The sequence below is a fragment of the Onychomys torridus genome, chromosome 11, assembly GCF_903995425.1.
Source record: "Onychomys torridus chromosome 11, mOncTor1.1, whole genome shotgun sequence".
Lineage (NCBI taxonomy): Eukaryota > Metazoa > Chordata > Mammalia > Rodentia > Cricetidae > Onychomys > Onychomys torridus.
In genome coordinates this window covers 31,307,876-31,320,794 of record NC_050453.1, presented here as the reverse complement: position 1 = coordinate 31,320,794, position 12,919 = coordinate 31,307,876, and the positions used below count along the sequence as shown (strand labels likewise).

Below are 12,919 nucleotides of genomic sequence, written 5' to 3'. Positions count from 1 at the left end.
GAAGAATGCTGTGTCCCATTAGCAGCTTTCTGAATACTTGAGTCTATAAAAGTAACTTTTTGAACCCACTGTTATGGGAGGTCTGAGGGTTGATAACACAAGGCCATGTACACACAATGCCAATCATTCCGATGAAAACTGAAAAATTCAGTCAATCATCTGGGGATTTATCCACATGACACCAAACATCTGGATGACTGAGTGTTTCCAGTCCTCACTGGGATGGTGTCATGCAGCTTCAGACATCTACTATTTAAGATCAGCAATATTGCAAGGTATATACAGTTTTACATAACATACTGGAAAAGGGAACATAGGAGCATATTTCACTTATTTCTTCTCTGGGTAACATTTGTGAAAGGACGGACATGTGACTACTCACCCTTTTTATACAGGAGACCAAACACACACAAAGTACTCAGAGCCTAGTGGGAAAAGTAAAGCAGATTATGATGGACGCCCAAACAAGAGGACAAAGGAATTCAAGGCAAAGATGAACTCTGAGAGTTTTCAAGGCTTCAAAGATGAAGTGCCATTTGTCCAAGACTTCATACTTAAATGGAGTAGAGGTAGATGTTCTCAGTGAAAGAGGAAGCCAGCGGTGTGATTTATGTAAAGGCAAAGAGACACCCAGACTTTCCAAAAATAAAAGAAAGAATTGAGAACAGAATGCAAGCACACTGCGTATCTGTCTGCAACCTGAGTGTCAGAAGCTCAGGCTTCACTTTCCCTTAGTTGCATGCTTTCCAAGAAACAAAAACTTCATGGGCAAGAACGGCAGCCTTGCTCTGAGCCAACCTCTGCCTTCGCAGACCACAACCTGGTTCCTGGGTTCCAGGTGTTTCCTTCTCAAGTTGCCCTCCTTGAGTACCTGCGGGGACCATTTCTCAAAGCCTCTGCTCCCAAAGGAAGATGCTGCTGCTTGCTGTACATACCAAGGGGCATCTCTTTGTGGGCTGTGAGTGAGGGTGGGTGGGTGAGCTGGAGGCCCCTCACATCACACACTGAACAGGTCACAGGGGGAGAGGGCCAGCAGATGACAGGACTGGTATTAGGATCCATCTGCACCCCACTCCTGGAACCCAAGATTTATAAATTGGAATGGAGCCTTGCAGGTTGTTCTAAGGGCGGGATAATCAACATAGAGCAGTATGATGCATTTATTTCACAGATTGTTACTTTGTTTTACAGCATATCAGTATTCAAATGAAGGTCAGTAGGTCTCCATTGGTATTCTTTATGGGTTCTGTAAATGTTAGGGACAGTTTTATATTTGAGGTAGCTGATCAGAGGTAGAGTAGGAAAGATTGGGGTGAATGAGATTCTGGAAGGTCTCATGGGCTTGGTATATAAATTCCTAAAAGAGATTCATGAGCTGTTTAATGGCTCAAGTTCTTCCTTTCCCCACCCCCCTAACTGTTCCTGACAGAGAGATCTTCATTTTCCAAACTATTATTCCAATTATTACCCAATGTATGAAACTGAACTCTTATATGTGGACTATATCTGATTACTTTATGGGTAATGATTATATCCCTCAACCCAGTAAGCTCTAATATTAGCTAACAAATATCTAGAATGTTGGTTTGTTTGTTTGTTTGAACTTCCATGGTTGTCTTAGATAGTGTTTGGGCAGAAGTTTTCCTGACAGCTTTTTAATGATTTGTTGTAAAGGAGCTCTAGAATTTTCAGTTGTGCCATTGAACCATACTTCCTGCCAGCCTATCATATTCCTGTACCCCCTCAGGACTGACTACAGAGTTTGCAAAACCTGATGAAAAATGAAAACGTGGAAACACTTGTTCAAAACTTATTCAGAATTTCAAGAAGGTGACAGCTGAGCATTAAGACAAGCCTGGGGCCCTCTGAGCACAGGGCCATGTGTGGCTGCACAGGTCTGCTTACCTTTACTCGTCTAAGGCGAGATGCCTTTCCTCCAGGCTTAGTTAGTGAACTCAGTGCAAACATTCTTTTTACAATTTCAAAAAGTGTGGGCCAGCAGTAAATGAGATGATGCTAGATGGTACGCAGATGGACATTTGTTTAGTGTCATAGTTATGTAGCAATGTGTTATGATATATGTAATAGTTATGTAAATGTGCCTTAGGGAAATATAATTTGCACATCAATCAATAATTTCATGTTTATTATTGTTTAGGACAAGGCTAAGTTACAGAATAGGCCAAATTAAAGAAAATATTAAGTAAATAAGAGTCCAGGTGGCAGGCAGATGTTGCACAAAGTACAAAATGGTGCTTAAATAACTCAAGTTCAGAAGTACTGGGAACACTGGATGGTTAGGGTGTCCTGATGACCTTGAGTATTTGGTAGCATCCTTGGGCACCCCTGACCTCTCCTTTTCTGTTCTAGCTGATCCCCTTTTCATGTTTTGTCACTTAGTAAGTAGGACTTTGATTTGAGCAAAGAAAGGCCACCAGGTCTGGAGCCTTGTTTAAAGCAGACATGGAGAATCTCTCAGGTCTAAAACTCTACCCTCTCTTCCCAGCACACTCTCCTGACTCTTTTCTGTAGACTGTAGAGACCCAGTAGCCTAGGTAGAATGTTTGTAACCAACCACAAAGCTGGTCCCAGGCAGCCTTAGGCACATCCATCACTCTTTATTCTCTTTATTGTATTTAACATTCCTCGTTTGATAAATAGTATCTACTATTTACCCCTAATTACTAGTCTTCTCCAAATTACACATGGGCACACAAAATTTAGTAAATATTGTTTATGATTAGTCTCTGGATTTGTATTCCTTATTTATCAAGAGTATGTTAAGTGGTGTAAATGGTATAAAGGCTAACCTTAATTTGATCTGATCAGCAATCCTGTAAGTGTTAGCATTTCTACTTCGTAAAAGAGTGGCTTCTCCAAGAACACCTAGGAGGCCTATCTCTAAGTCTTCTGATTTCTGTGTTCAAGGTATTTTCACTCTTCTTTGCTTGTGCACTGAATATCTGGGTCTTAGTTTTCCATTCTAGAATGGTGTTTCTTTCTAAATTCACCCAGGGTAACTGCTGCTTCAAATCAAAAGGTGTTAATCTTAGGGATTTAGGGAACAAGACATCAGAACTTCTGGGAACTCTCAGGAATTTGATGTCTTGAGTAATTCTTAATGTACTTTGAATCTTCTGTATACTCTTGGCTCATGTAAATGTCTAAAAATATCTGTTTGATCAATTTTATTTATTATTAATATTCATTAATAGTAATGTGAATATGTTTTAGGTAACATGAAAACCCCTGCAGCCTATAACGTACAAATGCTGGAAAACACTAGAGACCGTTATTTGCAGGTCTCTGTTATTCATATCATCTAACATGAATAGCAACAGTACAGATAATCACATGCTGGTATAAGCGATTTAAGCATTATTTTTGCTTCCAAACTATTATTTCTTGAAAAACTACTCAGAGAACATGACACAATATGTGATTAAACTTACTAGTACTTACTTTATTTACAAGAATGACTCATTATGAGCTTCACGTGGGGCCATGGACACACAGTGGGACCATGGAAGTAGCTCCAAGCAGGGCTGGCACTGTGATTCTTTCTCGTCACATCCTCCAGTCCAGGTGGCTGAAGTGACAGCCTCAAACTCTTGAAGGACATTGTTTCCTGAAATCCTTTAACTTAGCAACTGCTCTTTATTGAGTTTTGTTCTCTCTAAAGATTGTACTTGGGATTCAAGATTAGAAAAAAAAATCAGAATAACTTTTTTTTTTAAATGCTTGAAAGAAAAACCAATAGGGAAGCATTGCCTAAAATGGACAGCACTGGGGGCTCATGGGCATTTGAGTGGAGCAGTTAGGTCAAATTATTTGTGTTCCAAGAAAGAAGAAAGCAACAATTAAATAGGTTTTGAAGAGCACTGCCTTCTTTTCAGACTAAAGAACACTTGAAAACTTTACTAGATAAGAAGCATTATACATAGAATTAAAATTAATCCTGACCCTGGAAAGAATTATTACTAGGAGTTAATTGCAAGTTGCTTGTTTAGACTTTCTGTGGCTGTCAGGTTATTGCTAAGTGGAGGCCTCATAAACAAGAGGCTTCCTAACATGTCCCCTCCAGACCAAACGGACATGTGTTTCCCATTTCAACATTTCATTGCCCCAACTGAAAACAAATCAGCTGTGTCGTTGGGATCTTAAGGAGAGAAGGTTAGGATTTATTCCTGGACAAGCCTGAGGAAAACATTACCCTAATGGATGAAATGTGTTTGTACCAAAGACTTCTTAAAAGTGTTAAAGTAGCCTTTCCCAACTTAAGCTCCTCTGCCTTGAAAAGAATGAAAATTCAGGAAAGTCCATTGGTGTTAGACTGGCTTTGTCTTTATGTGAGGAGTGATGCATAAACTTTGCTTTAGTTTAGATAAGCATCAAATGTAGTCACTGTCTCCAGGGATTACACACACACACACACACACACACACACACACACACACACACACACACACACCTCTTCATTTTCACCAGTGTGGTCTAGAAATGCCATCCTTTCTTGGCTGTATACAGCAATCGAAACACACTTCCTGTTTTCTCAGGCCAAATTACTCAATCAATTCTATTTTATTTCCTCAAGAAAACTTTCTCTGATTTCTCAATGTTCAACGTGGTCAGCAGCAAGAATGTCAGTTCTAGAAAGATTATTTGCCTTTCCGCACTGAAAATAATGGTCACCTTAGGTCTTCGAGCCTACTGTGGAGGAATTTTGGCTTCTTTTTATGGTTTTCACCCTGACAGAGCACAGGAAATAGGAAAATAGATTTATTTTCCTTGGCAAAATCAGGGGATGCTGGGTTTAGCAATCTGAAAGTTTTCAAGAGTTCAAGCTGGGCAGCATGACATGAAGGCACTCCAGCACTGAACTGGAGGTCAAATTCTCAAGAATAATTAGGGAAATTCGCCACCATTAATAGTCTTCTCAGTTCTGTGTGATAGGAGTACCCAGCAAGCACAGCAGTTGACTTCCCTGTTCCTCTTCTCCTCACTTTTTTTTCTTTTCCAAGTTTGATTTTTCCCTGAAAAGATTTAAAATTTTAAAGAAATTTGAGAGTTGCAAAGTCCACAGTGTACCCACTATACTAAGGTGACAAGGAGCTGGTGACCTGCTCATGCTGACGTGGTATCTCCCTGGCTTTGAGAAAATAAAAGAATAGTGTAAAGGGGAAATTGGAAATTTATCCTTATACAGGCGATTGGTACAAATTCAGAATGAAATGGAGAAGCCACTATTTCGTCACTCAGATTTGTGAGACGCCACCTGGAGAGAATCCAATACCTAATCCTTACTTCAGGCCTCCAACCAGTCAGACTTGGATTTTTTCAATAGAGTATGTTTCAGTAGACTCATTTGAGGTTAGTCTGTGGTTGTAGCTTCTGGTTTTCATATTTCATAGTATGAGGTCTATCTTTTCATTTTTAAATCTTTTGAGCGACTTCAGGTTTCTTCACAATCACCATTTTTGGAATGTGGTGTGAGATCTTATTTGACAAGATAATTCACATGGATATGAAATATAAACATATTATATCATACTGTGAAATCATACTGTATGTAATTTATACCAGCAATATTGGTATCCAATGAGAGATGGTATTTCACTTTCAGGAAATACCAAAATGAATATATGAGCAAATTCACCAAGATAAGCATATATATATCAATGATATGTCCTATATATTTTTTTTAAATCTAGATTCCATATTGTCAGAGAATGGACCTGGAATAAAGTTATGTGAGGAGAATTCTGTGTTCTTGTGAGAGCACTCAAGAAAAGAAGAGAAGAGTCTTGTGACTTCAGTTTCTTCAAAAACATGGAATTGTTCTTGGAACATGTTTTCATGCTCCTCTCAGGTGGACAGGAGTGAGTTTACTTCAGATTACTCGCTATTGCTTGCTGCTATTATTTAATTAAATGTTTAAGTGATCCTTTATATGCCTCTGTGGAAAAACATGATTTTACTACTTGCAGCTTATCCTTGTGACTGTATAAAACTTGAATTCATGAGAACTTCACTCATGAGACCTTTCTTAATCCTCAGAGCACAAATTGTCTGAGGCTCTGTATAATGACTATTGCATGAAATTTTACTCCACCTCATTTATCGTCTCCTTTCTACCAGGTCCTACCATTTCTAGAATGGTGACACATATTATAAGAAAAAATATGCAATATTATTGTGTTTAAAATAGTTAACAGCTCCACCTAGCTCCCTGCAAATGACATAATTTCACCCTTCGCTGTAGATAAGTAAACCTCCACTGTGTACATTAATCACATCTTTAAAATTCATTCTTCTGTTGGTGAGCATCCAGGCTAATTCCATATCTTGGATACTGTAAATTACATGTTTACTGCAGTTGATATAAAAGTTCTCTTTTTAGTTTTAGTTTTTTGAGGACCTCTGTACTGATTTCCACCCTCCCAACCAAGGATTCTCATCAGTAACTGTCACATATTTTCTTGTCACTGAGAGGAGATAGCACCTCCATGTAGTTTTCAGGTGTTTTTCTGATGGTCAAGGATTAAGACATGCCTTGACATAAGTCTGAGGTAATAGACAGGCTTGATTTCTCTCTTTCTCAGATTCTTAGAAGCAGTCCTCCATAGCCCTCTCCCTGACTGTTCTTCAAAGCACAAGATCTATTCCTGTGTTGAAACTACTTCCAAAAACCATTTATTAAAATGATTTATGTGTGTGACAGGGCAATTTTTCATCTTGGAAAAAATTCATATTTGTATCTCAAGCTCTCATTTTAAACTTCTGACTATGCCCCTGACTTGATACTCAGTCCTGCTTTTCATGTCCTTACTTACCTCCTTACTTACAGTTGGTAGTTTCAACGGTATATCTGAGACTGCATCATCTTTCCCATGACTGAGCCTCTCTTTTTGGTGTTGATTTTGATGAAGTATAGCAATGATTTACTCTCTGAGTCACCGGGGTTCAGTCAGTGTTATCTTCAACTCTCTTTTCTTCAAGGGCAGTCCTATTGAGTCTTCCTTTGGAAGACTCGCCCTAGTCACCATCCCCCATGACACCTCTGTCTTCCAGTGCTTGCTTTGTTTTAGTTCATCTTTGTCCTTTTGCAAGAAGTGTCCTGCCAAAATGGCAAGTTTGGAGATTTTTTTTTCTTGCTTATAAACCATTCTTGCTTAAAACCCTTCTATGGGTCTCTATGGCCTGAAGAAAAGTTCATGTCTTTTGTTTGAAGTTAAAGGTCAACATCAAACTTCAGTGGGATTTTTTTCTACTTAGTTTAAAAATAAACTCTCCATCTCCCCAAGTTTCCTGAGCCCAGATTCCTCGAGGCTGCATCCCTGGCTCATTCTTTCCTGTCTCCTATTGCCTCTTCTTCCTTTCTCCTCTTATCCTGCTCTAGCTCAGCGTTTTCTTTTGTCTTCTGGAATTATTCTATGCACCCTATCTGTCTAACAACTATTAGCTCATTGTCTTGAATTGTTGCGTAAAATTGTTTATTATCAAGTTGCCTTTTTGACCAGATTTTAATTGTTAAGAAAGCAACTTATTGCTCACGACATGGTTTTTCTGTTCTCTTTATTGTCATACGCCGCACACTGTACACAATGGTTGCTTAAAATGCTTCATTTTGATATTATTAAAATAAAAGCCTGTGCCTTGTTTGAAGACTATTTGTCATATTGTATGTAGTACTGTGGGTACTAAAGACATTGGTAAAATTGCTGAATTTTCATCAGAAATTCAGCCCTCATCTTCCCATTGTACATACAAATATTCCTTTTTCCCCCACTACTATTTTTGCTTTTGAAGAATACTATATTATTTTTCTTTTACAGGATATAATATTGTACTTTGATATAAAAAAAAAAGTTCTCTTGCTTATAAACCATTCTTACCTTCACTCTTCTCAATGTCATCTTGAATCCAAGCAGTTCTTCATTTTGGAAGTTCAAAGTAAAAATAATCATCTGAGTCCAGTATATATTATAACAAAAGATAATGTTGTATCTGTCTTTCATTTTATTGAAATCATTTCTATTCTAGCACAAACAATGTATATTTTACATCATAAAGCAAGATATAATTTACATATTACATTTCTTATGAGATCTTTATTACCATATGTCATTTAATTAGGTCATTACTTCTGGTTTAATTTAACCTGCCAAGTACTCTACTAATTAGCCTCTTGTTTGGAAAGGGATTGGGGACGATAATAGTTTAATGCCTTCATCTGGGTATATTTATGGAGAGCAACAGGTGTATGCCTTGAGTCTGTGGTACCCTGAGACACTCCTCTGGCAGTTGACTTACAAGCTAGAAATCTATTCCTCCCAATTACTTGTTAAACTTACGTTTATTTAAAAAGTGGGTCATAAATGAACAAAATTGAGAGCTAGTGTTTCCGGGTATATCCAGATAAGTGCTCAGATAAAGATGTTGTGGTGTGGGTCCACCAGCAGCAGGCATTCCTGTGACTAACTAGCATGGGTTATTCTATGAAATTCCTAGAAACTGCTGATTTGAAGCATCAGATAAGGCCTCCTCCCACTTTCTCCTTTGAGTTTATGGAATTGGGCTCTTTTGATGACCACTGGAAATGGAGTCAGTATGAAGTATTCAAACAACTTTCTTATATGACTCTCTACCAAGATTCTACCCTCCTTAGCAAAACCTTTTCATTTCTAATTTCTGTTCCTTGCCTATAATCCAAATCTTTTAGCTATTCTCTGAAAACTCTAAATCCCCAAAGTTTATCAGTCTATTGGACTTGTACTCATTTTGCAAATCAAAGGAAGTTTTTACAATAAGGTTGTACTGTTCCTTTGAAATTTGATAATACACAGCAAACAGTGGAGCAAATACATGAGTGGTAAGACTCCTTAAAACAAGCAATGTGTGTTCAGCCAGACCACATGAACTATTCTGAAATAACTGCTTTAATAGTAGTTATTGAAAAAGATTCACTTCATGAGATCAAAGTACACAAGATGGTCTTCCTTCTTATTATTAAACAAAGTACAAAATCACTTGAAATATATCTTCAGATTGGTGGCTGTTAACTGAAAAAATATCACTAATAACTCAATTAGGTATGCCAAGGGAAATACAAACATGTACTAAAAGTGCATTATATACTCCCAAATACTTTGCCTGTCACTCATATTACAAAGTTGACATGTTTGGCCAAAATCAATCTGAAGCATTTTATTCACTGAGAACTATGGTTATTAGAACCAAGCTGTTGATGAGAATATAAGTTAAAAATATCTCTATACTTTGTGCCTTAAATCATTCTTTGGTCAAATGATGTGATTGTTGAGATATCTAAAAATATAAACCTATTTATTATTTCCAAATACAGGGTTGGGTATATGTATGTACATCCAGATATCATTTCCTACTAGAAAACAAAGGTTCCAGATACTGTGTTAGTCCATAAACATTGTATGCTCTTAAAGTCCCTTTTCTCCCATGGCTACAAAGTGCTGGAAAAACAAAGAATAAGGAAGGAAGGAAGGAAGGAAGGAAGGAAGGAAGGAAGGAAGGAAGGAAGGAAAGAAGGAAGAAGGGGAAGAAGGAAGGAAGGAGGGAGGGGAAGAAGGAAGGAAGGAAGGAAGAAGGGGAAGAAGAAAGGAAGGAAGGAAGGAAGGAAGGAAGAAAAGAAAAGAAAAGAAAAGAAAAAAGAAAAGAGAAGAAAAAAGGGGAAAGAAATTGAGCCAACAAACATAGCTCACAGCATCCCTGTGAGGTATGTAAGAATTATTAAACCCATTATAATCCGGTAAACTAGACACAGTGTGATAACATGATTTGGTCAAGTCCACCAGGAAAGTTGACAAAACACAACCGGGAACAAAGAGAAACAAAGAAATACCTGCCCTGCCTCCCACCCTACATACTAAACCTCATTTCAAAAATACTAAAATATAAAAGTACAATTGCCCTTAATTTTGTATTGGAATTTAGAGAAAGCTTTAAGTACTTCACTTAAACATGTTACTTGTTTTCAAATTTCTGTGGAGTGGAGAAAGAGCAGATGGCTAACTATTCCCCTTCCCCGTCCCCACGCCGTGCCTGCTTTCTGGGTCTATTTTCCGTGATATGTCAGACAATATAGACTTTCTGTCTAAGCTTAGGCTCCAAACTCAAGATCATTCTTATACTGTCAGATAGTTCCTAATCCCATTAAAGCCCTAGTGTGAAAAATGAAAGCTGTTCTCAGTTTCCCAGTAAAGTGCTCTTTGACCTTAATGAGAATTTTGTATAGAATGTAGAAAACAGCAAGATGCCACATTAATGTATCATTACTGTGTAGATAAGGAGAGTAGTGGTGGTGTAAAGTTTGCTTTTATAGTGTTTGAGAAACTGCAAACTCAAGCTTACAATATTATATATATATATATATATATATATATATATAAATATACACAGAATATATATATATATATATATATATATATATATATATATATATATGTGTATGTGTGTGTGTGTGTGTGTGTGTGTGTGTGTGTGCATCTGACTACCCCTAAGGCACCAAAGAGATAAAGGCTATGCCTTTCACAATTCAGCATCTGTTTTCCTAAAAAAATTCTACAAAATATCCTACAAAAATTTCTCTCCATCTCTAAAGTCAAAAGTACTTCTACCAAAGAGCAAGTGACAGCAATTGTTCAAAAACAACAAAATCTTTAAGTTAGGATGTTTATTGTTTGGTTTGGATGAGGGACAGTATTGATGGTGACATTATAATCTAGAGCTTAGAGCTTAAATCCACAGATTAGCTCTAGATCTTAGAGCTTAGAGTGCACCAGACATGGCCAATCACATCGACCAGACAGGTCAGACACCAGAATATGTGTACATTTCTTATTCCTGAAGTTGATAGAAAAACTTTACCATGACAAACAGACTTGGAGACAATGATACAGATTCTTCAGAAATACTTTGGATTTTCAAAATCTCCTAAAGACACTTAGAAGTAGACAGAGTAAGGCACTGAGGTCAAATTGGCTACTGAGAAGTAATCTTTCACACATACATATATATGTGTTTGTTTATATACGTGTGTGTGTGTGTGTGTGTGTGTGTGTGTGTGTGTGTGTGTGTGTTTCTTTGGCTGCTGCATAATTTTTTTTTATTCTCATACAATTATAGGGATGGGTGGGCTGAGACTAACTGAAGAAGCCTGGAGTATAATTAGCAAAGCATGGATAGAAGGAAAACACAATAAACACACACACAGAAGCAAATGGTGATGATATCCGAGAGGAAGAAGGAACCACTGTTAACTAATTTTCATTTTGTTCCTCTCCTGCTTTTCTCCGCCATGGTCCCAATATTTTAGTTCTGGCTTTGTTTGTTTGCTTTTATTTTTTCCAGCAGATGAAGAAATGACAGAACAGGATAGGTTTCTTATGGTTTTGCTTTCTTCTTAGGCCTGTTTAATTATTATTTTTTCCTCAGTTGACTGTTGGCACCTGGTTCCTCTGTAAACTATATTCCTTGGCCTTCAGTCTCAGGTTGGCAATGCTGTTGGCCATGTTGATACCCTGTGCAGGGCTATTGTTGGCACATGTGGCAGAATAAGTAGCCATGGCGCTGTAGGGACAAAGGAGAGAGCAGGGAGAATAACAGGCATTAGTTTCATAAAGCTGCAAGTCCATGCCCTGGGTGGAGATACTCTCAGGACAGGGGCAGGCAGGGCATTAAGGTGGACAGAGGACCTCTGGGGCCTCTTACAGCCCCAGCTTTCAATTAGTCTAAGGTCCTTGGAAAAGAGTGGCCATCTTTTACAGGGCATTGGGGAAGCAGAGGAAAATGAGATAGGGTAGGGAGAGGTATTTGCTGTGTTGAATACAGTGAGTAATGGTTTATTTCTGAGGGAAGAGGAGATTCTGCTCAAGTCAAATAGCAGCAGTTTCATCAGCTACTTAAACAGAGTCTGAGCTCTCCTGCCTATACCAGACAGCCTATGAAACCAGTGAAGCAGATCAGCAAGCGAATGACACTAGACTGAAGAATTTTGCTTCTTCATTGGGGGAACTGACCTTCATTTCCATGCATTTTGGATAATTGACAGTAACCATAAGGAATGATGTGCTTGTAGAACTGGTTAAACAACCCAACATACTCCTCTGGCATTGTGACTCACTGGACAGTAGTAGTAGCAACCATTGTCAAATCAAGACTTTCCTATCAACGGGCCTTGATTTTTAAAGCTTCTCAAAAGTACTTGACTAGCACACCCCACCTTTGGGGTGAGTCACTTTGGAAATTCTTAAAATTTCAAAATGAACCTCCCAAGTTATAGTTTTACCATTCTTGATCTCAGACATAACTGTTTCTCACTGTCTATATTGTTGAGAGAAATGTGAGCTAGTTTTGATTGTCATAGACTATAATTAAGACCTAGACAAGAACTCATCATTGGTGGATTTCTATTCAGGGAATCTCTTTTAAAGAAAAAGAAAAAGGTGTGTAGATGTGGGTCTCTTTCTCTGTGTGAAATAGTTAAAATGAGACTTTTTGGACTAAGTGGAATGCTTCTAGCTGTTTCTAAGATTAGTAAAATCCCTTTCAACGGAGAGCTGAGATGAGACTTAGAAATGGGATGACATGTGCTTATCCTGCCACCCGCATTCCAGTGAAATTTTATCAGCCACACAGGAGTTTGTGGTTCTGGGATCAGATGACAAGATCAGAAAGAAGGAAAACTAAAGCTGGAGGGAATAGATAATTGATGTTTAGCTGGGACAGCACAAAGTCAAGATTAGAGTTAAGACTCACAGTAGTCTTTCACCTCAGATTCTAGAATCTACCAAGAAAAACGCGAGTTAAAGAAATACACTGAGTTTCAGATCACTTACTCACCCTATAAAACAAACCTTTTAAAAGCTTTATTACATGGGTATAA

The 12,919-nt window shown here is 38.0% G+C and overlaps 1 protein-coding gene across 1 annotated transcript in view; it reads right to left on the bottom strand.

Annotated features, from left to right (window-relative positions):
* Positions 1-11,098: 11,098 nt before the first annotated feature.
* Positions 11,099-12,919, bottom strand: part of Prrx1 (paired related homeobox 1) — a 63,758-nt gene continuing 61,937 nt past the window's right edge. Inside the window, exon 4 of the mRNA XM_036202775.1 lies at positions 11,099-11,604. Coding sequence (XP_036058668.1) covers positions 11,466-11,604 — 139 coding nt within the window. The 3' untranslated portion in view covers positions 11,099-11,465. The remainder of the gene's footprint in view (positions 11,605-12,919) is intronic.